This window comes from Chlamydotis macqueenii, chromosome 2 (genome assembly GCF_036417535.1).
Source record: "Chlamydotis macqueenii isolate bChlMac1 chromosome 2, bChlMac1.mat, whole genome shotgun sequence".
Lineage (NCBI taxonomy): Eukaryota > Metazoa > Chordata > Aves > Otidiformes > Otididae > Chlamydotis > Chlamydotis macqueenii.
Window position 1 is genome coordinate 43,340,448 of NC_141557.1, and position 20,355 is coordinate 43,360,802.

General features: G+C 42.6%; 1 protein-coding gene across 1 annotated transcript in view; it reads left to right on the top strand.

Annotated features, from left to right (window-relative positions):
• The first annotated feature begins 543 nt into the window (after positions 1–543).
• The window catches only part of TGFBR2 (transforming growth factor beta receptor 2), a 60,651-nt gene continuing 40,839 nt past the window's right edge, over positions 544–20,355 (top strand). Inside the window, exons 1-2 of the mRNA XM_086742739.1 lie at positions 544–628; positions 795–1,051. Coding sequence (XP_086598865.1) covers positions 955–1,051 — 97 coding nt within the window. The 5' untranslated portion in view covers positions 544–628; positions 795–954. The remainder of the gene's footprint in view (positions 629–794; positions 1,052–20,355) is intronic.

Here is a 20,355-nt window from a genome sequence, read left to right on the forward strand (position 1 = left end):
CTACAAATGCTTTGGAGGGGAATGGAGATGAACTTCATCTGTGTCACATACCAGCATTTGGGAGCAAGTAGGGTGCATCCAGCCCATTTGTGAGCAAAATGCAAAAAAAAAGAGGCTGGTGACAAGTTGTCGCAGTCGGCTTCAACATCTGCAAGCTGAGTGCCCAGCTAGTCAGGGTGAACGTTTCCTGTTATTACCCTGCCTTCAACCTCCCCTGCCCCCTGCTCCAGTTCATCTGGGGGTTACATCCGTCTTTCAGATACCAGCCCTGGCAGAGGGGGAAACAGGCTGCAGCAGCATCGATCGGGTCAGGGGTACGGCTGCAAGGAGGAGCTCTGGGAAGCCCTCATGCCTCAAATGACTGTCAACTCGTGCGGAGAAGGGCCCGTTCGAGCCGGCAGGTTCCCGTCGGCCTTGAGCCCCACCGCAACCCACGCCGCCGCTCCGGGGCAAGGCGGGGGTGGGGAGGGGATGGAGGGAGAGGGGTGGCCGTGCCCGGTCCCCGCCTCGGGAGGGAGGCCGGCGCAGGGATCCGGACGGCACGTCGGGGCTGGCCCCGGCGCGCTTGTGGTGGGAGAGCCAGACCTGAGAGGGGCTGGCCTCTGGCAGATGATTGACACCAAACTGGGTGAGGTTTCATGTTAAAAAAAAAAAAAAAAAAAAAAAAAGAAAGAAAAAGGGCCAGCGGAGGGGAGGGGGGTGACTGTGGGAAGGGGGAGAAGGAACTACTCTAAGAGTAAGAAAGTCCTGCCCAGCTGTTTGCGAAGTTTTAAGATTTCCTGTTTCCCCTGCAGCGCCGAAGTGAAGTTTTCAGTGAGTCACTCGCAGCCCCAAGCAGCGGAGCCGCGCAGCCCGCTCCCCCCGCCAGCCCCGCCGCCGCCGCCGCCGCCTCCCCCGCGGCCCGGCCGCCCCCCGCCCGCGCCCCGCCGCCGTCCATGCCGATCCGGCTCCGCGATGACTCCCCGCCCGCCGAGGAGCCTGCGGCGGCTGCTGCTTCTGCGCCTTTCCCTCTGCGTCCTGATGGGCAGCTCGGTCCCCGCTCTGCTTCGGGGTAAGTGTGCGCCGGCCCGGCCCTCCCGCTTGACAGTTGCTGGGGCCGGGGGGCAGGAGGTAGAGGCGGGGGTTGGGGGGACACACGCGGTCGCTAAGAAAGTTTGGAGGCTGGAAACATTTCGGGAGGGGTGAGCGCGTTTGTTTATTGCCCTGCTGGAAAGTAAGCGGGGAAGAAAGGACTGGTAATCTGGGGGTTTCGCGGGGAAAACTGAGGTCCCTCCGTGGAGGAAACAGGAGGAGGGGAGAGAAAAGAGCGGGTTTGGCAGGAAATGCAGCAGGGTCTGGTCCGGCTGGAGGAGCCCGGAGAGGGCAGCTCGGGGGCTGGATGCTGTCCCCAGGGGGAGCGGCTGCCCGACCCTGCAGCTGCGGCGGCTCCCGCACCTGGTGCTGGGAGGGGTACGGGGGCCCAGGGGGCGCCGGGCCCGGGAGGAACCGGCCGGTCGCGCCCCCCCGCCCGCTTCGGTGCCTGCTGGCGGGTGCAGGATCCATCCCCCGGCGATGCCCCCCGCCCCGGGGCGGGGAGCGGAGCGAGCGAGGAGGTGCCCCGGGGGCCGCAGGGCCTGTGGCGGGGCGCGCCGGCCCTGGGAGCCGCGGGCCCGAGCCTGGCCGCGGAGCGCGCTGCTGTGTGCGCCAGCAGTTACTTGCCAAAAAGTTGGTTTACTCTGCCTTGCAGCAGAGTTAAGCCGTGATGGCGAGCGGTTGGACAGGGAGCAGCGGTCATTCCTGTAGCACTTACCGCTCACGTTGGTTGATTCACTTTTAAAGACGCTTTACATCCCTTATTCTACCAAGGCATCCTTAGGTAGCTTTATGAGGCTGTGGCTTGCGTTATTCTTCATAGGATAGTTTGGAATGTACCGAGAGCTTAAAGTGCTGCTGCAAAAACAAGGTCCCTGCCCTGACGAGCTTGCAGTCTTGGTTCCACCGATACTGACCCATGTAAAGTGAACTAACATCTGTAACTGCAAAGTTAGGCCCTAAATCATGTTGCCGTGCAACTGGTGAACCTAAAAAGAGAACATCAGATTGCAGCACAACTATGTCTAAAACAGTTTTGAAGTATTAAGTAGATTTTTGAGAGGCACTATGATATCACGTCTAGTTTTAGTCTTCAGGTAAGATGTGCAGACACCTGAACTTCTACAAGTTCTGCTCTGTGCTCTGATTCTCCCTTGTCGTCTGTTCATGGCCAATAATAACCTCAAAATTGTTGCTAGAACACAATAACATAAACTAGATTGCTCCTGTATAGCTACTGCCAATAGCTACGTACAGTGAATAACTTCATGCTTCATTAATAATTCTGTCAAAGTCAACAGGTTTTACTTACCTGCAAAGTTACTCATGAAAGCTTAAGGCAGATGAAAACAGTTTAAGAAGAAGACGCTGTGGTGTCCCAGGGCTCAAAATGATATTATTTTAAATGTGAGGTGTGCAGCTTTTTGTTGGTTTTGATATATATTTATATTATTTCTAATTAAGATAAATCATACTCAATTAGTGATGGCTTTTATTTTGACCCCAGCCCCAAATTTTTTGCAGGTTCCCATCACAAAAAAAAACTTTAAATGAAAAAGCTCCACTTTTGTTAATCTTATGTTATTTACTATTATGCTCTTTCTTCACTCAACCAGTGTAGATGGTCTCAGACTACAGGTAGATTTTTAAAAACGGGCATAGCTTAAGAATTTGTTCTTCTTTCTTGTCATAGGTCCAGTGAGAAAAAAAATAGAGAGAGATTGGTTACAATTCAGGGTTTTTCATATTGATCTTCATCTGCACCCTACAGTGACTAAAACTAAGTAGACCTGTTGTCAAATTATCTATCCTATAGCTCCAAAAGTTCTTTTAATAATCGCTGTAGGATTCTATTGTGTCTATAACAGGAAGAGTTGTTCAGAAAACAACGGATTGGCCAGTGTTGTGGGGGCAGAAAGTGTACGGTTTGGATATTGTTTGTTATTTGGCATCAAAATGAAAACTAGAGCTGCCAAATATTTGGGGGAAAACAAAACAGATACAAGAGCTCCTTACTTGATAGTAATCAATAGCTCAGCAGTTCAGTGAGGTTGAGGCAGGAGAGATACCAATCTCAGGAGAGCTCACTTCCCAGGTATGCCTATTAACCAGCTGCCTCTTGTTGGTGAAAAGGTTAATAAAGCCCCAGCTAAAATTTCATTTTAACATTCTTCACAGCAAAATATTAGACAGGAATGGCACATTCCCGTAAAGATTCTGGACAAAACCCAAATTCGTGAGCAGGTCCAGTAGAAACTATCTACTTTGAAAAAGATGCCCTAATGTCCTGTACTGCACACAAGTAATTGAAATCTTTTCCACAGAGTAAAGGGACAAGGTGTGATTTTTTTTTGGATGACCATGAATGCTGTATTGAGTGTTTAATCAAGAAATGGCAGTACAAACCAGCAGTTCCCCACATAAGAAATCGATGCTGCTGTGTCGAAGTGAATATGAATCTCTAATTTATCTTTCAGGTATCAAACCCAGAAATTTGTTCTTTGTAATAATCTGTGTAGTAATTGTTCATTTCTGAACATCAGGAACTTAATTTCTCCATTCAGCCAAACTCTACTTTTGCATTATTGTGTCCTTATTTTTTAAAAGCCATATCATAGTCTGTTAATTTTATAGTAACAACATCAAGTTTAGAGCTTCAGATATTTGCAAGAGGGAAGTATGAGAGCAAACATCTTTGTAACCTGGTGGAACATGTTTGTAACACGATCAAATCTAAGATGTATTCCTTCCCCCCATTAAAACTGTCAAATTTCCAGTTATTTCAGTAAGAAAGTAGGAATAGAACAGAGATGATATTGTATTTTCTTCTATTTATGGGATATCCTTGAATTCTAAGACTTTTATACCTGTGACTTTGAAAATAATTTTTATTTAGTTGATATTTCGAGCCTTTTGGCATTAACACACTTCTATAATATTGAGATGGTGAATTCCATAAAGGAATGGTTTCTGTTGGAAAATGATGAGCCAGATCTTGAATGAATATAGTGCCAGTAAAATCAGTAGAGTTACAGAGAGTTATAGCATGTAAGTTTCCTGAAACAGTTTCAAAAGTAATTAAAAAAAAAAGAGCAATGGAATAAATAATATTTTTTTCATATTCATAGTATTTTTTCACTTATATTTTATAAACACTTGCCATTAAGTGACCCACATTTAGTCAAACAGCATGGCTTCAAAATGAAATACTCCTTTCTGGGATGAGTTGTTACAGTTTTGTATAATGGTGGCTGATAAAAGTTGTCATTGTGACTAGGTTAATTCTGAACTTAGAAGCAAAGATGGTGACAGACTCTTATCAAAAGGAAAATTCTTCATGGTTTGGTTTTTGTTTTTTTTCATGGGTTTCATTTTTGGTTGTTTTTTGTTTGTTTTCCTAGACTTTTAGAAAGGAGATGCTCTTTTGGAGGTAGAAAAAAATGAGTGTGGTATCACCATAGCACCAGTTGTTGGAATTTCCCATGCTTATGTTTCCTCTGCAGGATATTTTTAAGATTATATTTTTGCATTTGTGGCATAGAAACTTTTTTCCTCAGTCATGCATGTCTGTGCTATATGCACTTTGCTAGCATTCACTTTGTATCATTGTCACTGCTCTGGCTTCAGAAGAGCTGTGCCTCACTTAAGGTGTAGCAAGAATGAGCAAAATCAACCGGTTGGGCCCAACTTGTTACTTTCTTGGATTTTGCTTAACTAGGTGCATTGGTATCAGCTAGGTATGAAATATTATCACTAGTGCAATGTCAGATTTTGATCTGAAAGTGATCTGTGCAGTTTGCACACTGGCTGGCATGGCTCCAGTTGAGTGTTGGTGGCAAGGTGAAGGTCAGGGCTTCCAGCCACCTTTGTGGCCCCACGGTCCTGGGCTCGGTAGGAGGAAGATGAGTCCTTACAGTCCTGGTCTGTCCATGGTCCCCACAGCCCCTGTGGCACCTGGTAAGCAGAGGAACAAAAGGATGTCCTGAGGCGGGTGAGAGACCAGTGGTGCAGTGTCTCCTTTGCCATCCCCTTTGACTCCGGGGAAATTACCAGGTAGGCACATCCCGGGAGCATCAGCTCATCTGTATTGCCAGAGCATTGCAAACTCAGTAAAATTGACTTATTTGGTTTCTTTTTTTCCCTATAGGATAATGAGAACCGATTTTTAAACTCTTATGATCAAGAATCAAATAAACGTTCACAACAAAATACTTGTCCTTTTTTATGAACCATAATTCTAGAAGGTTAAAATAGACCAAAATAAATCAGAAAGAATATGCCTTGTTTTCGACAGACTAGTTAGAAGGCCTTTTGAAGTTTAACTTCACTGGCAGGTAGAAGTGGTAAGAGTTGTATTAAGAAACAGTGGAGAAATGTCTTGCTACCCTTTTACAGCAAGGAGGGAGCATGCACACTGGGGCAGGGTGTTGTAGTTGACGCAAATGCCGCTGCTCTGTACGCCACTGTAAGCAATGTGTTGATACTAAGTATTTGCAAGTTTGGGTTTTCAGTGACCCAGCTAAGTCTTCAGCTGCTATTTTCCACAGTATGTCTGTATTCTGGGATAAAGACAGAGCAGCAGCACTGTCATTGGTGGAGTACAACCATTTACACCCTACCGCCTGGAAGAACACAGATTTAGTTAGCATACAGATCTTTAGGGTAAGACACAGAGAGAGAGCAAACCACTTCAAACACCATCCAGTGATGAAAAACTCATCCGAATTAGTAGGTAGAACTAACAGATCTCGCCAGGAGCTGCTTAATTCTATTTCTGTTGGTGACAGCATGCCATCGTTCATTTGTGTCCATTAACCCTAGGGATTTAAGCAGAATTTAAATTGAAGCATGTGTTAAGGGTTTTGCCGTGCAATCCGTAAGGATTTCTGAGTCAGGCAGTAATGTCCATTTGTTTGCATTGCTGTGAAGTTTAGCAACTGTTTCAGATTTTAAGAAATGGTAACATTAGCGGTGGCAGGAGAAATGCTGGTCGCCGATTTGTCCATGTTTGTGCATATTTTTTTAATATGCCATTTCCTTGCTCTTTCCCTTGCTCTGAATGCCATTGTGGTTGTTACAGCTGGAACTACCTGTCCTTTTTTTTTTTTTCATGTGGGTTTTAAAGCCTTTTCATCACTGGGAAGATCATCTGGGGAAGGAATACTTTTCCTTTGCTCAAACAACTGGCATTTAGCAAGAACTTCCTGCTGGCGTTCGTCCCTGAGTTAATCTGGTTAGAATTAGAGCTGGTTGAGAGGTTTTGACACTGTTTTTCATGGGAAAATGCCGATTTGTCAAAACTGGAACAATTTGTGGAAATGTACCAGTTTCCATTAAACTTTCATCAGGAAACTTTTCCCCCCCTCCACCCCCCATCCCCCCACACCTCCCTTGCACTAGTCCAGGAGGGAATTTCTGATATAGAAAGAGAGAGGAGAAAGAGGAATCATTGTTAATCAATAGTTAGAAAAACCACTGGTTGAGGATGAAAAAAAGACAGGATCAAGTGCCTGGTCTGGCTCATAGAGTGCACATTTGGATCTGGAGCTCCCCCTGTCCGCTCTCCCCAGGATACTGGAGGGCTGTCACTCTCTCCTTGTGCACGCGCGCACAAACACCCCCACACCCACCACTTCAAATTATTTGGGTTTCCCTCCGGTTGTAAATACGAAAATGTATGAAATGTCACAGCACTTTGTGGGGCAGGAAAAACATTTTCCTGGCAGTGTTTTTTAGGCTGACCTGTAGCGATGTGTTCATTTTCTCCCTGTTGGGTGGGAATTGCAGTGCTCTGAATGCCTGCTGTCTTCTAGGCTTTGTCTCATATCGTAATAACAAGCTGCGTTCAGAAATTTCTGTCAGGCAAAGGAACCACAGTTTTTATTACTAACAGTCCTGATATCCTGATTCCAGGACTCCTCCAGTTCTCCACTCACCCAGAGTAGTATTTTGGCAAAAAAATCGACTGAAATTAATAGATTTCAGGAACAGATAGAGGAGTCTGCTTCCTCACACTTAGAGCATCCTTCGGTTTACAACCCAGCAGGTACATCACTACAATGACATCCTTTGCCTTTGAAACGCTAATCTGGAACCAGAGGTACTAGAAAGCTGTCTTCTGTTTCCTACATACCTTCTGTTTGTAGTCGAGGACTTTGTCTACACTTGCAGAAGAGCTGTTGCCCTGCTCCATAAATAGACGTCTGAGGTTTTAAGGTAAAAAAGAAAGACATATCAAGCAGGCAAAGCTGTAAGCTCAGCCAGTGATTTGAGAATGACACGGCATTCTTTCTGGCTTGTTTATAGTCACCAGAAACACAACTTTTGAAAGATAGCCGCTGCCCTCTGTGCAGTTGATCAGTTCCTCAAAAATATTGTATTGGTATGCCTGCAGGCTTCATTCAGCATTTAAATTCAGTTAAAAAAAAACTTTTAAAAACTAATCTGTGCAGAAGACATTAGAAAATCCATCTTCATTCTCAAGGTCGTGGTGGCTCTGTCAGGGCTTAGAGACTTCCTTCTATTAGAAAAGCAAGTTAATTTGACCTGTACATACTCAGAGGGCAGTGGGAAGTTTTCACAGTCTTACTCCTTAGAGCAACATTTTCCAAGTAAAGACCCAAGTGTAGTTCTTACGTGCCTGGGGCACTTTAATGGGCCTCTTTAAAAAACTAGCATTGTGCAACTGGAGCACATGCAGGGCCAGACTGTCAGCTGGCATAAATCAGCTTTGCTCTGTTGAAGGCAAGGAACCTGCCCTGATTCATACCAGCTGAGAATCTGGCCACAGAATAAATAATAGACAACTGTATGTTATGAGGCTGTAATTCCCTTGAGGGGGCTTTTGTGATATCAGTCTAACAGAAGTCCGTGTGATCCAGTTCTCTTTGTTGGAGGAAAAGAGTAATTTGACTGCAGTATTTTGAAGTCCTCAGAACTTTAGGCAGTCAAGGGAAGGAAGATGTTTCCAAACTTCTTGTAATGTATCATTAAGGATTTTTGCCCAGGAAGGATCACAGGAGGAGAGTTTGGGAGGATGGAGATTAATTGATTGGGGATAGGGAGACCCCAAAAAAAGAGAAATGTGTAAGAGGGATGATTTCTCATCGAGACTGAGCCTTTCCTTCAAAAGCACTCTTACTCAAGCTGTAGGAAAACTGAAGCTGAAATCACTGATAAGCTGCTAGTGCTGGTGTAATTAATAAGGAAGCGAAGTGGAGAATGGGAGATGAGGAGTAAGGGGCAAACTCCTCCTCAGAATGTGGATGTGGGTATTAATTTTGTTGAAGGTTTCACCTAAAAGGGTCATAAGTGACCTGGTACTCATTTTAATGACTTAGAAAGAGAAGGAGGTTCTGCTGGATTTTTCCAAGAATTAATCTGTGGTTCTTCTGGGTCTAGATATTTTAGATGTGAGATGCAGGTGAGCCACCTCCCTCCAGTATTAATCCTGCTGTGGATTCTGCAGCCCAGAATGGGAATAAGCACATCACATGTGTACGGCACCTGTTGGCATGCTTAGGTGGTGCCTGGGGCTTTTGGATGATAACGTGGTAATTTTGTAGATTTCATCTCACTAACTAATATAAGTACATTTTTAATGTTGCTGTACAAAAGGGTGAACTTTGAAACAGACCACAGATGATTACTAATGGATTATCACTTCTGGTTATTTTCAGGGAAGGCAGCAGAAGCAGCTGTCCAGGATTTTTTTGTGTCTTGAGATGCTGATCTGGTCTGATCCTTGAGGTCTAATTAGTAGCTCAGAATCTATTGACAAGTCACTCTATAAAGTTGTAGAATGGCAGTGGTTTTGATAACAGGGCTGTAATACTTAGGCAAGAGTTCAAGAAAGGTCTTAATGCTCAAAGGGAGCTGAAATTTCTTACCATTTTGGCTGCTCCCCTGTTTTTGGTGTTGCCTGGCTGTCCTGACTAACTTCCGTATGCTTTGTTTGGGAGCTCGGTGGCTGGAGCAAATCTGACATCATAGTTACTTCAGGACTTACCGTACCTTGTGCACTTAGAGTGCCTCAGGAGAGTAGTGTGTGTGAATAACTGCTGTCCATTTAAGTGCATGCTTAGGGAAATACAGTAGATGCAACTAGACTTCTTCCCTCTACAGTTTTTTTTCTCCAACTATCTAGTCTCTTAAAATTTTCCTTCCTTAGATAGTCAGTATCCACCATGCAATTTCAGGACAGTGCTAAAGGGAGGACTGTAGCTACATGTTAGTTTATTTTACTTCAACTCACTGTAAAGCTGCTAATTAACATAGAGTAGAACTTCTTTGTTATGCTGAGCAAGACATTACATAGGCTGCTTTTTTTCTTTTACCTTTTACCCTAAAATGGGCTGCATTGCAAAAATATACTTAATTAAGGATGTGTCTCTTTCATTATGTTATCAGTAGTGATAAGATTAAATGTCAATAAAATCACATGCATGAGTTCAGCACCTAACCAGCGCTGAGTTGCTTCTGAAGTTCACATGATAGCTGGTCGCTTCCTGCTCTCGGGATGCTTTCCCTCTCAGCTATCTGAAGCTTTCCTGTAGATGATTGGGTAGTGACCCCAGGGTGTTCCCATTCTTCTTGAGAAACTCACAGACAGAGTGCAGGAATGAAGAAGTAAATCTTTGTGTTTTTCACTAATAGGAAGAATTTAACAGCACAAATTTATCGATCTGTGATGAGGAACCCATGAAGATTTCAAGAGAAGAGCTGTCGTATGCAGCTGATAGTTGATCCTTTATTTCCTTTGGCTGGTTCTGCCTGCAAGCATACAGCAATTACCCTTCTCATTTGTCTTCCGCATTCAAGGAGATACATGATTCTGCAGTGACTGTGCAGTGGCACCTGGCCAGCTGCCCTGCTGTGTACCTTCTACCTCCCCACAGTTTCCATTACCGATTTTCACGGTTACATTGCCTCCTTTTCCTGCAGTGGTTAGAGCCTTTGCCCAGAAAGTGGGTGGCCCATGGTCATGCCACTCCTCAGCCTGAGAGTTTCTAAACTCCATCAGTGATGGGCTGAGAGGAAGGATCCTTGCTGCTGAAACTGGGCAGGGCTGTAAAGGCAGCACTCTGCAGAGAAAGGGTTGACATGTGTGCGGGTGGTCTCCCAAAGCATGTCAAAGGAGAAGAAAGCCTGTTCCCTGATGGATGCATTCATTATTCCAGCCCCTGCAGGGTGACTGATATTCTCCCCAGGGAGTTCACAGCACAACAAAGAGAGACTTTACATACAGAGTATTTTTTTTCTTTTTTAAACTGAAAACAACCATTTCTCATCTTCCTGAAAAGATCAGAGAGTACCATGTAATAGTCATGACTTCGTAAGCTTCTTTATTGAAGCTTTCACAAAGCAACTAGGTCAGTGATACGTGCTTCTGGGCTATTAAATTTCCCTCCTTCCCTTCAGTCTGTTCTTCCATTTCCTCACCCAACTTTACCACAAGGGAGTGCCTTAAGTCAAAAATCTGGGAAGCTGATCCTTTTATTGCATTTGTAGTATTCTCATCTGGTATGTACAGTGCCAGACCATCAGGCTTGCAAAGCTGGCGTAGCCCAAATTTGCGTGTAAACAGCAAAACCACATTGTCCGGTTGTAACTAAAGCCATATCTGCTCTCTCTTTGCCTCTGGATAATAGAAACAGGAAGATGTTCAGCAGGAAAAGATTGGTGAACTATTTTGGAAAAGGCAATGCAACTAAAAAGTGTTTCTTCGCTATTGTTTTTCTTTCTTCTTCAACTCTTTTCTCACACACTCCTTACTTCTCATATTTTATACTTTGGCCTTGAAGTTTCTGCCCAAGTGGGGGCTTTGGTCTTCCCTCTATTCCCTGAGGCCACCATGAATATTAGCAGAACAAGAAGCAGCCTAGAGCTTCCCGTATGTACATGTGCCCTGCCTTTAATCTGTACAAAGGAAGATTAAAATGTGATTCAAATTGAATTGCCGAAATCCAGGAATGTGGTATTCAGAGTGAGGACCCAGGCATATACCACGTACATTTTGAGTTGTCTGAAAACTAGGTGCTTGACCCTAGAAGGAAGATTTCAAAGTATCTGTATTAATCACGAAGACTCCTTCTGTACGTGTTGGAAGGAGTTACAGACTCATTCTTTTACATGGGAGGAGGAGGCAAGACTTGTTGGAGACTTATAACTGAGAACAACTTTTGCATCTTGATCCGTGGTTAAAGCAGTGAGCTGGGAAGTGAGAAGCCTGAGCTCAGTCTTTTTGGGTCTCTGGAGACCTAAACCCAAATCTCCAGCTTCCCGTCATTTCATTGTATTTTTCTTGCCATTGTTAAACTTCAGTACAGTTATTTGTATTAGAATTACCACAGTTTCAACTAGTTCTCTTTAACATGTGTCAAAAAATTGTGTCATTGTTTGTTAATTACAGTTTCTATAGACAATTATAGAACTTATGAGAAATGAACAGAGATTGTTTCAACACTGGTCTATTGCGATTGGGGAATTTAGGTTCAAAGAGACTAATACCGACTGTTACTTCTCAACAGACGTTCTGGATTAAAGCCCTCAGAGCATCCAGGAATTCTCATCAGCCTCAAATACCCTGCCAAGTTCAATAAGATACAATTGGCACTTTTTTCTTCCCTGTTTTTCTCAGGTTAAGAGGCTGCGTGCTAGGAGCTGCCAGGGAATGGTGAGGCACAAGGAGGCTTTGGTAGCTTGCTTCAGTTTGACAATTTAAGGCCTTACTCTTCCCTCAATTGCCTATGTACGTGTTATTCACGGTTCAGCCAACTTGCACTTCCCCTAATTTGGCTTTTTTGTTCTGGTGACTTGTAGTATGATTGTCAGGCACGTACCTACTGGTGGTTTGAAGTCAGAAACATTGGCCTTCTCACGGGTGAAGGTGGGTAGCAAATGCTAGAGGCAAACCACTAATTATTTGAAGTATCTTACCCTTGAAAGTTAATGACAAGGCACATTTACCACTCTCGTAACCACATACCTAGAAATAGAAAACACTGACACCTGCCTTTCCAAGCTGCTGCTTAGCATGAGTAGTTAGACTACCCGTACAGTCATCACTCTTCCCTTAAAACGTGGATTTTAAGTTTCCATTTTGTGCTTTTGAAACAGAGGTGTAAATAGTTTTGACCAGACCAGTAATTTGTACTCAATTGTCCTCAGGCCTGCAGTGGGTTAGGAAGGAGGTGGTACTATTTGCTTAGGGAGCCATACTGCTTTTTTAGCCTTTTTTACATAAGAGTTTAATGTTAATGATTGCCTGCCTTTTGAAAATAAGAGACTGTTGTGGTTTTCAACATACGAAGAACAAAAGAATTAGGAATAGTACCTACAGCTGCTGTTCCCTGGCTGGATACAGATTTGGTCAGATATGCAGGCAGTTTGGAACAAGCATCCATTCCAACAAATGAAAGCTGTAGGTGAACTAAATCACTCCAGAAACAAGCTATCCATTTTTAACAAACAGGATAATTTAATTATTAGAGCTCTGCCAAGGGATGTAATGGACTTCCCAATGCAAATCTTTAAATCAAGACGGAGTTTTGCTTGTTAAACATATACTCAGAGAAGTTAGGGCTTTGCAAAACTAGCTGAGTGGAATGATTTCACTTGCAGAAGACCAGACTGGGAATATCAACCCAGCTCTTCCTGACATAGAGGTCCTGTAACCTATTAATCTATGATGTAGCAGTTTACTAACGCCAGGCTGGTATCACTCATCTCCCTCTCAGAATTAGGACCAGCATCTTCAGAAGTAACAAACAGTTAAGCTATTCTGCTAACTAACTCCGTGCAAGGATATTTCAAGTATGCATGAGTTATAAAATTTTGCATCTAAGGAATTAAAAAAAATGTTTCTGTTCCTACGGAGCACTTTCCTCTGGTGTGACCTAAGCTGTTACTGTGTTTGGAAAGCTTGGAGTTGTTGTGTTTTGTGAGAACGCTTTTAAAAACATATGTGTTCTACATGAGTGCAGCTTTTGAGAATGAGCTGCCTGTGTCACAGAGCAGTTACACCAGAAACCATAACAAAACATGCAACTGGATCCTGATGTTTAAAGGGATGCTGTGTGGTTTAGCTACTAAGACCATGTTATAGACAGCCTCAGTGACAGTTCTTGAAATAGTGTTTTCATGACATAATTATTAATCCACTTGGCATTTGATTAAAATGATCAAGGCATTTCATAGAAGCCCTTAGACATCCTGAAGACTATTATCGATATCTAAGTTGAATAAGTGCTCTCCAGATGAACGATGATGATGTGCTATTACCAGTATCCAGAAACATTCAGTGACTCTAAACTGTTAAACATTAGCTAGCATAATTTGACAGAGCAGCACTCAGAAATCACGGATTAGCATCTGCTGAAGGTCTTATCCTATTAAATTTTACTAATACACGTGACAGTAAACATCATCTGTCCTGCAGTAGCAGGATGAGGAATGTTATGCTATTGCTGTAAATGAACAGCACCATTTAAAAGTTTATGAAGTGCCATCATTCTTTGCTTTTCGTAGTTCTCAGTTGTTAGAAAAAAAATACTGAATTAATTGGACGAAATTTGAGGTATTCAGATGAAAATTAAGAGGGAATGGAAGGTTTGCTTCTGAGCTGCTGCTTGCTATGCTTGGTTTTTGTGTTTCTGTCTTATCTTTTCCCAGCTTTCTCCCTGAAACAAATCCTTCAACAGATGTAGTTGTTTTGTAGACACTTAAATTAGTTTCTTTTTTGCAATATTTTCTCTAAACAAGCTGGTCAGTATATACGCTGTGTTGGAGTGCTGCTGAAAAATGATGGTCTTGAGAATTACTTAAGATACAGCTTGAGAGCCTGAAATAGAGGGTTTACAGAAACAGTGACCATATCAAGAGCAATTAGGAGGGGAAACCCCTAGAAATCCAACTCCATGCATACTTTTCACATCCTGAGTTTATTTACAATTTTATTCTGCCTCATCATAAACAAAGTGGAAGAGTCTGCAGTCCCTCACACAACTCCGGGCAGGTAGACTAAACATTTTAGACTGGCAAGTTCCTTCCCACTGAGCTGCATCTACTGTAGAAATGTCCTCACCTTACCTTGTAATGCCAGCTCTACTGGGGGCTGGCTGCTGCAAGCAGAGAGTAATGTTGTATTGTTGTATGGAGTGAGAGTTGTTATATTCCTATATACAGATTTTTTAGTGTCCAGGGCTAATGTTTTTAATGTGAGGGCTTACCTGCTAAACCATGCATGCACGCGGAAGAGACTGTCCTTAAAATACTCAATTTTGTGGTATAGTGAATGAATTCTTCACACGTGTGGTTTAGAAATAATAGCAAAGATAAGGACCTTCGGTGACCTTTCAAGGGATGATTTTATGGGTCAAAAACCTACTTATTTCAGAATGGGCAGGTTTCACCCATGGCTTTTATTTTCCTTTAAGCCCAGTAAAATTTCAGCCTCAAACAGAAATAAAGGAGCTGATTACTCTTTCCCTTATTTCAGCAGGATGGTATTGCCAGCTACTGATTCACGGTCTCAGAGGTAACTGGAGGGAGTAATTCGCAAATGCGTTAGAAGGAACGGCTTACACCTGGGGGATATGTTAGCAAGTTTACCTTTGACAGATAAAGGAGATGCTGCTTTGTTGGTAGGGAGACTTTTTTGCCAAGAAATGTGATAATTCTGTAAGAGCATGCCACACCAGTAGGATTTTTGCTACAGAAGTCAGCAAAAGAAAGTTTTCCTAAGGTTGAATGCCATTAGAAGTGTGTATTTTTATGCACATGCCCTCTTCTCAATATTCAGTATATAATTCCCATTAACAGTTGTGGAAGTTAGATGCATCTATCAAGAGAACATATCCCCAGGGTACTAAATTCTGTTATTCTGCTTCTTTGCATGTAACTTGACAGAGACAAATATAACCATCCAAGCTGCTGAATTTGAGAAGGATATGTATTGTTCCCCAAATCCATTCAAAGTTATTCTACTCCCAGGGGATTACATTTGAGTCTAACTTGCCTCTGATTTACTGTTTTAGCTGAGCTGATGGATTATGAAAGAGAGTAATTTCTTTTTCATACTGTTTTTATGAATCTGTCATTCAAAACTTGCTGTGTGGGGACAGAATGGTTCATAAACATTATTCTCCTGGAGGAAAATGGCTCCTTACAGTAAAAAAAGAGCTCTGAGCAGAGCTTCCACATAAACATGTTTGCCCATCAGTGGCTGACAGAGAAGCCTCTGTGTGTGTTAAGGATGTGGACTTGTTAAATGAGACTTCTTATTTGGAAACACTTTTTCAAATAGACTAGGAAGGATGGGTTATATTCAGCTCTAGAGAAATAATCTGTTTTTACCAGCATCTGTAGATTATAACAGGAGCTAGTACCATAGTAGGAGCATCCTTCGGTAAGGGGATGTGCCGTAACTTAAATTTCAGATCTCTCAAATATTCTTCATGTTCAGAGGTCTTCAAAAAGCTAAGCAAAATGAGGTCTTTTATACTTCTTACATTAGCTAATTGTCTTTTTATATTAAACTTTTAAACCAAAATCCCCAAGTCTTAAACTGTTACTACAAATTTTGCACCCTAAACACATCACTGTTTTTGTTTTGTTTCCTTGTTTGTTTGTTTATGACTGGGAGGGAGGGATAGTGGCAGTGAATGCATTTAAAAAAAAAAAAAACAAAACACTAACACCCTTCTTTTATCTGGAAAAACAAATATTTATAAATTCCTCTGAATCATGTAACTGTGTAATGATTGCCAGTTTGAAAGCGCAGTTGTCTGGTTAATCCATTTAAGTGCTTTTTTTTTTTAATGGGCAGCTGTGAGTCTTTGTGTGCACACAGCTTGTTCCCATACTTATTGGTGTGTTATAAAATACCACAGAAATTCTGGTCTGGTTCAGTAGCAACCAGCGTACACACATATAGTTTTCTGTTGTTCAAGACAGAGACTCTCACCATGCAGAGCACATCTTTGCCTAAGGTGGACTTAAGAGCTGTGGCTGAAGCCAGTTTGCTTGATCTCTTCCAATACTGGCTGCGTAGGTTGCTGAGATCATGCTTAAAGAATGTGTGGGTCCTGGTCAGAGGCACAAAGCACTCCCTAACTCATGACTTGAACGTGCTGAAGCAGTTGACAGAAAAGGTGCACTTGTGAAGGGCCGGTTACAGAGGCAAAATACGGAGTTGTGCATGGAGAAAGATCAAGGAACCCAAGTTTGAATTCCTCCACCTAGGTAAAAATAAAACACTGAACAGCAGGACTGCAATTTATGTACTCCAATCCATGCCATTGTACCTAAAATCTTTTTATATCTTACTTATGCTATTTGTGCCCCTTGTGCTTCAGAATTATGAAGTATTTCCTACTTGTGAATGCGACACTTAAACCAATATTTGAACAGATGCAGCCCATTCCAATTACTGTGTTACATTTTGAGAGTGCTTTTTTTAAAATCACAAATCCATTATTTAGGTTTGGCTTGGCTTGACTAAAGTTTTGTTCCTTGGTCCACAGGATCTTGCTTCCCGTTTACAGAAAAGGAAGTGCAGTCAGAATCAGGCACTTTGACATCAGAGATGGAAATTACAGTTCAGCAAAAGTTTCAGAGCAAAAGGTGAAACTCAGGCAATGCTTGTGTCTGGGTTTACAGAATATTTTCCCAGACTACTGGTAGTTTCAGGTAAATGTTCATCTTTTCCCTGAAACAAAGCAGAATTGGAGTGGCTGACTGAATTTTATTTTCGTGTTCACATTACAAATCTGCAACAAAATCAGATGTTTCTCTTCAGACAGAGGATATCTGTGCATCACAGTACTACCTGCTCCTTTTATATAGTTCTTTCTCTTAAAAGAAGTATATTCTAAAAACAGGACTGCTTAACTCCCTTAGCATCCTGTGAAGAGGAGACATCTGCTAGATCTGTGTACTGCTGAGGAAACAGTTACAGAGAGTAATACCTGTCTTCTCGGATGTCTCCCATAAATGTTTTTAACTGGCTTTTGACACCAAAAGTACTTTTTCTACACTTCAAAGTCAAAATAACCTTCCATCTACTTTCGGAGTGGATTTAAATAGCAATGGGGCCCATCCTGAGGTGCCTCTGCAAATATTTCTGGGGAGAAACATCAGTCCTTGGAGTGCTCCTCAGAGAGTTGTAACCCATGCGGGTGAGTCCTAGGCAAGTCCCGTCTGCCTTTGCAGTGACCATGCCTGGCAGAAAAGAGTAACTGCAGAGCCCTTGTTTCCTCTCCTGGAAGGGCTGTGACATCTCCTGTCTAAGGGCAAAGTGACGCTTGAAAGCAGACTGCGCTCAGATTGAAGACAGCAGCAGACAGCAGGTCCCCCATGTCCCTGGCGCAGTGGGCAGCACAACTTTGCCCAAAAGTAACTGCATCCATAGATCCACAGAGACTTTTCTCTGCCCTCAGCAGTGCTGCTGCCATTGAAATACACAGTTTAGCATTACCCTAGCTGTGGGTTCCCGCTCCTCATACCACATTCTTAATTGTGTTTGTGTAGTCAGATAGTTGTCTAGACTGGAGAGCTGTTCTGGGTCAAACTGGCCTTTCGGAGGGGGAGGGAGGTATGGTAAGGTGCGGTCTGATTCCTCTGTGAGGGAGGAGAAAGTGCAGTGAGGGATGTGAACAAATAAGCAGAGCGAGGGAGAAAGGCTGCTGGTTTTTGCGAACAAACTTTTTGTGCAGATATTTTCTGTATGGCCTCACCAGAGAGAAAAGGAAAAGTGAAGATCTTTTGTGTTCGCAATGCTTAAGAAACAAATTAGTCATTTTTCTTAAAATGGTCGGAGGACTTCTTCATGAGACAGGCAATTGTTGTTCTCAAAATATGCATTTTCTTGCACCAAAAAGGAACTACACTAAAAATAACATGTCAGGAAAGGTGTGTGAGTGTGTAGGAGGCTCTGCAGTGGCGTCTCCAAAGGAGTGATCCACTGAGGTCTCTGGAAAGCTGCATGTGGCAGGACCCTTTTGAAAGGGAAGATGGATATGGCCTTATGCCTTCCAGAAAAAACCTATCTGGAAAGTGTGTCACTAGTTTTAAAGGGATATTATGAAAAGCAAATAAAATGAAAAATAAAAGCGTGAAATGGCAAATACGAGAGTGATACTTTTTCTGGTTCACTAAGCAACCTAGCTGTATCAAAGGGAACCTGGGAGAGTCAGATGCAGCTTTGAATTTCCTGTTTTGTGTGATTTCTCACAGTCTTAATGTCTGCGCTTCATTTTCACTACTTTAAAAAGCAAACAAAAATCTCCTCCCAAACTTACATATTCCATGACCTTTTCTGGAGGTTCTCAGAGACCAGAGAGGGTTTGCAAGTCCCCGCCAGTCTCCTGAATGAACGTGTGCTTGTCTGTATTAACTCTTCATAAGGTACAGCAGCTGCTTTTAGGTACCATTTACGCGGTTTCTTCTACGTTTTAGTTATCTTAGTCTCCTCTTTTGAATATACTAGAGTCCAGTGGACGTACATTTAGCAAGAGTTTAACTGTAGCAAGAGTTTAACTTGAGTTAATTGTAGTTTCAGGAGAAAGATTTGGCGTTTTGCCACCTGAGTCGCTGCATGCTGCCAGTGTAGAGATCAATCTTCAAGTCATTAACATTTTGCATTTGGAAGAGATGTTTTTCTGCCATCTATCTAACCTTCCTTATCCCTGTAGAAAATGCTGCAGATACATAGTCAAATAACATTGTGAAAGCTTTTTCCACATACAGAATTCACACCTCTTGACCTTACAGTTGATTTCAAAGTAATTGAGTAAACCACAACAACTTTGTGTGCGGTAATTCTCAATTCTGAAGCTGGCTAGACTTAATCCTAATGTAACTTCTGCTGAGGTAAATCAACTATAAAAGGATTTGAAGATCCACATGCCAAAATGTAAAACTTGCACCCATTTAATTTAATCAGTTAAACTCATGTGGTGGTGTGTATATGCCAGGCCAGCACTTAGTTACTTGAAGCCTTTCATAAAGTTAAGCATGACAAGACCATATGTAAAATAAGAGTAGAGCCCTGTAGGTGTGTCATCTGCGAGTGTTTGGCCAAGTAAGTATGTTACTATTTTTTATTTCTGTGTGGCTTTGGTTGTGCAGCGGTCTGTGGGAGTTGAGGGCAGGACTCCATCTGCGCAGCATGCCATGTGGCTGCCCGCTCTGGTATTGCAGCGGTGAGCCAGCACGACAGTTGTCCGTGTAAGGGAGTAGTAGGAACTGTACCCATGTGCCCACCTACTCTGTCCATCACAGGTACTGCAATTGCAGCTCCCCATGGGAAGTGTGGCAGGTTTGACAATACAGTATAGCAGGAAGCTCATAACACTTTTGAAGTTAGCCTCTTTGCCCCTGCCATAGATCCTAATGTCTTCTGCTGCCCAGAAGTTGAACAGAAGATGCAGTCACTTGCCATGTGACATAGACTTCAAAACTTCCCTGCCTTCCTCCCACTTGTAGCCTGTCCGGTGAGGATGTTCCTGAAAAGCCAACAAGATTTGTCTTTGTGTTAAGCAGATATCAGAACACAGACACTTAGGACTGCTAGTAAGTAATAAAGAGGTGCCTTTAGGTAAGCAGTGCTGATACCTTAAGAATACGATTTCACTTTTTATGATCGCATGGATTTTTCAGTTTGTATGTGGCATTGATTGCATTTGGTAGCCTTGCAGATAAACTGAAGAACCAGGATTTGTGTCTGTGGAATACTTTGTGGCTGATAGAAATACCTTGGCCATAATGTTACTAGAAAATGTCCTAAAGTACTGTTCCACCTGTACTGGGTGGACTCTTTAATTTCTGTGGGAAACTGGGAGTTTAATAAATAGACCCTTGAAAATAGGGTTGAATGACTCTTTAAGGTGGACATTCCTAATTTATCTTGTAGTAAGAGAGATAAAGGGAAGAAATATAAACTAAGATTTTTTGGAGGGAATATGTGCCTCTTTCAGGACAAATTATTCACTCTCTTCAATGCCATTATGAAGAATGAAGAGCCCTATCATATTTTGAAGTAGGTTGGTGGTGTGACTGTTGAGGGGGCAGAAGTGGCGAGAAGCATGTTTCTATAAACAGGTTTTCTTAAGTAGCTGAAGGGAGACGTGATGGGTTCAGAAACTCCATTCACCCTACTTAGAAGATTCAGTAAAACCGATTGCATGGTTTTATTCTCAGCTCTGTAGCTGACAGTGGAGGCACATTTGTATTTTTCTGAGTCAGAATTGTTCCTAATTGTGTGTGTTTTAGATGTTGAGGGTT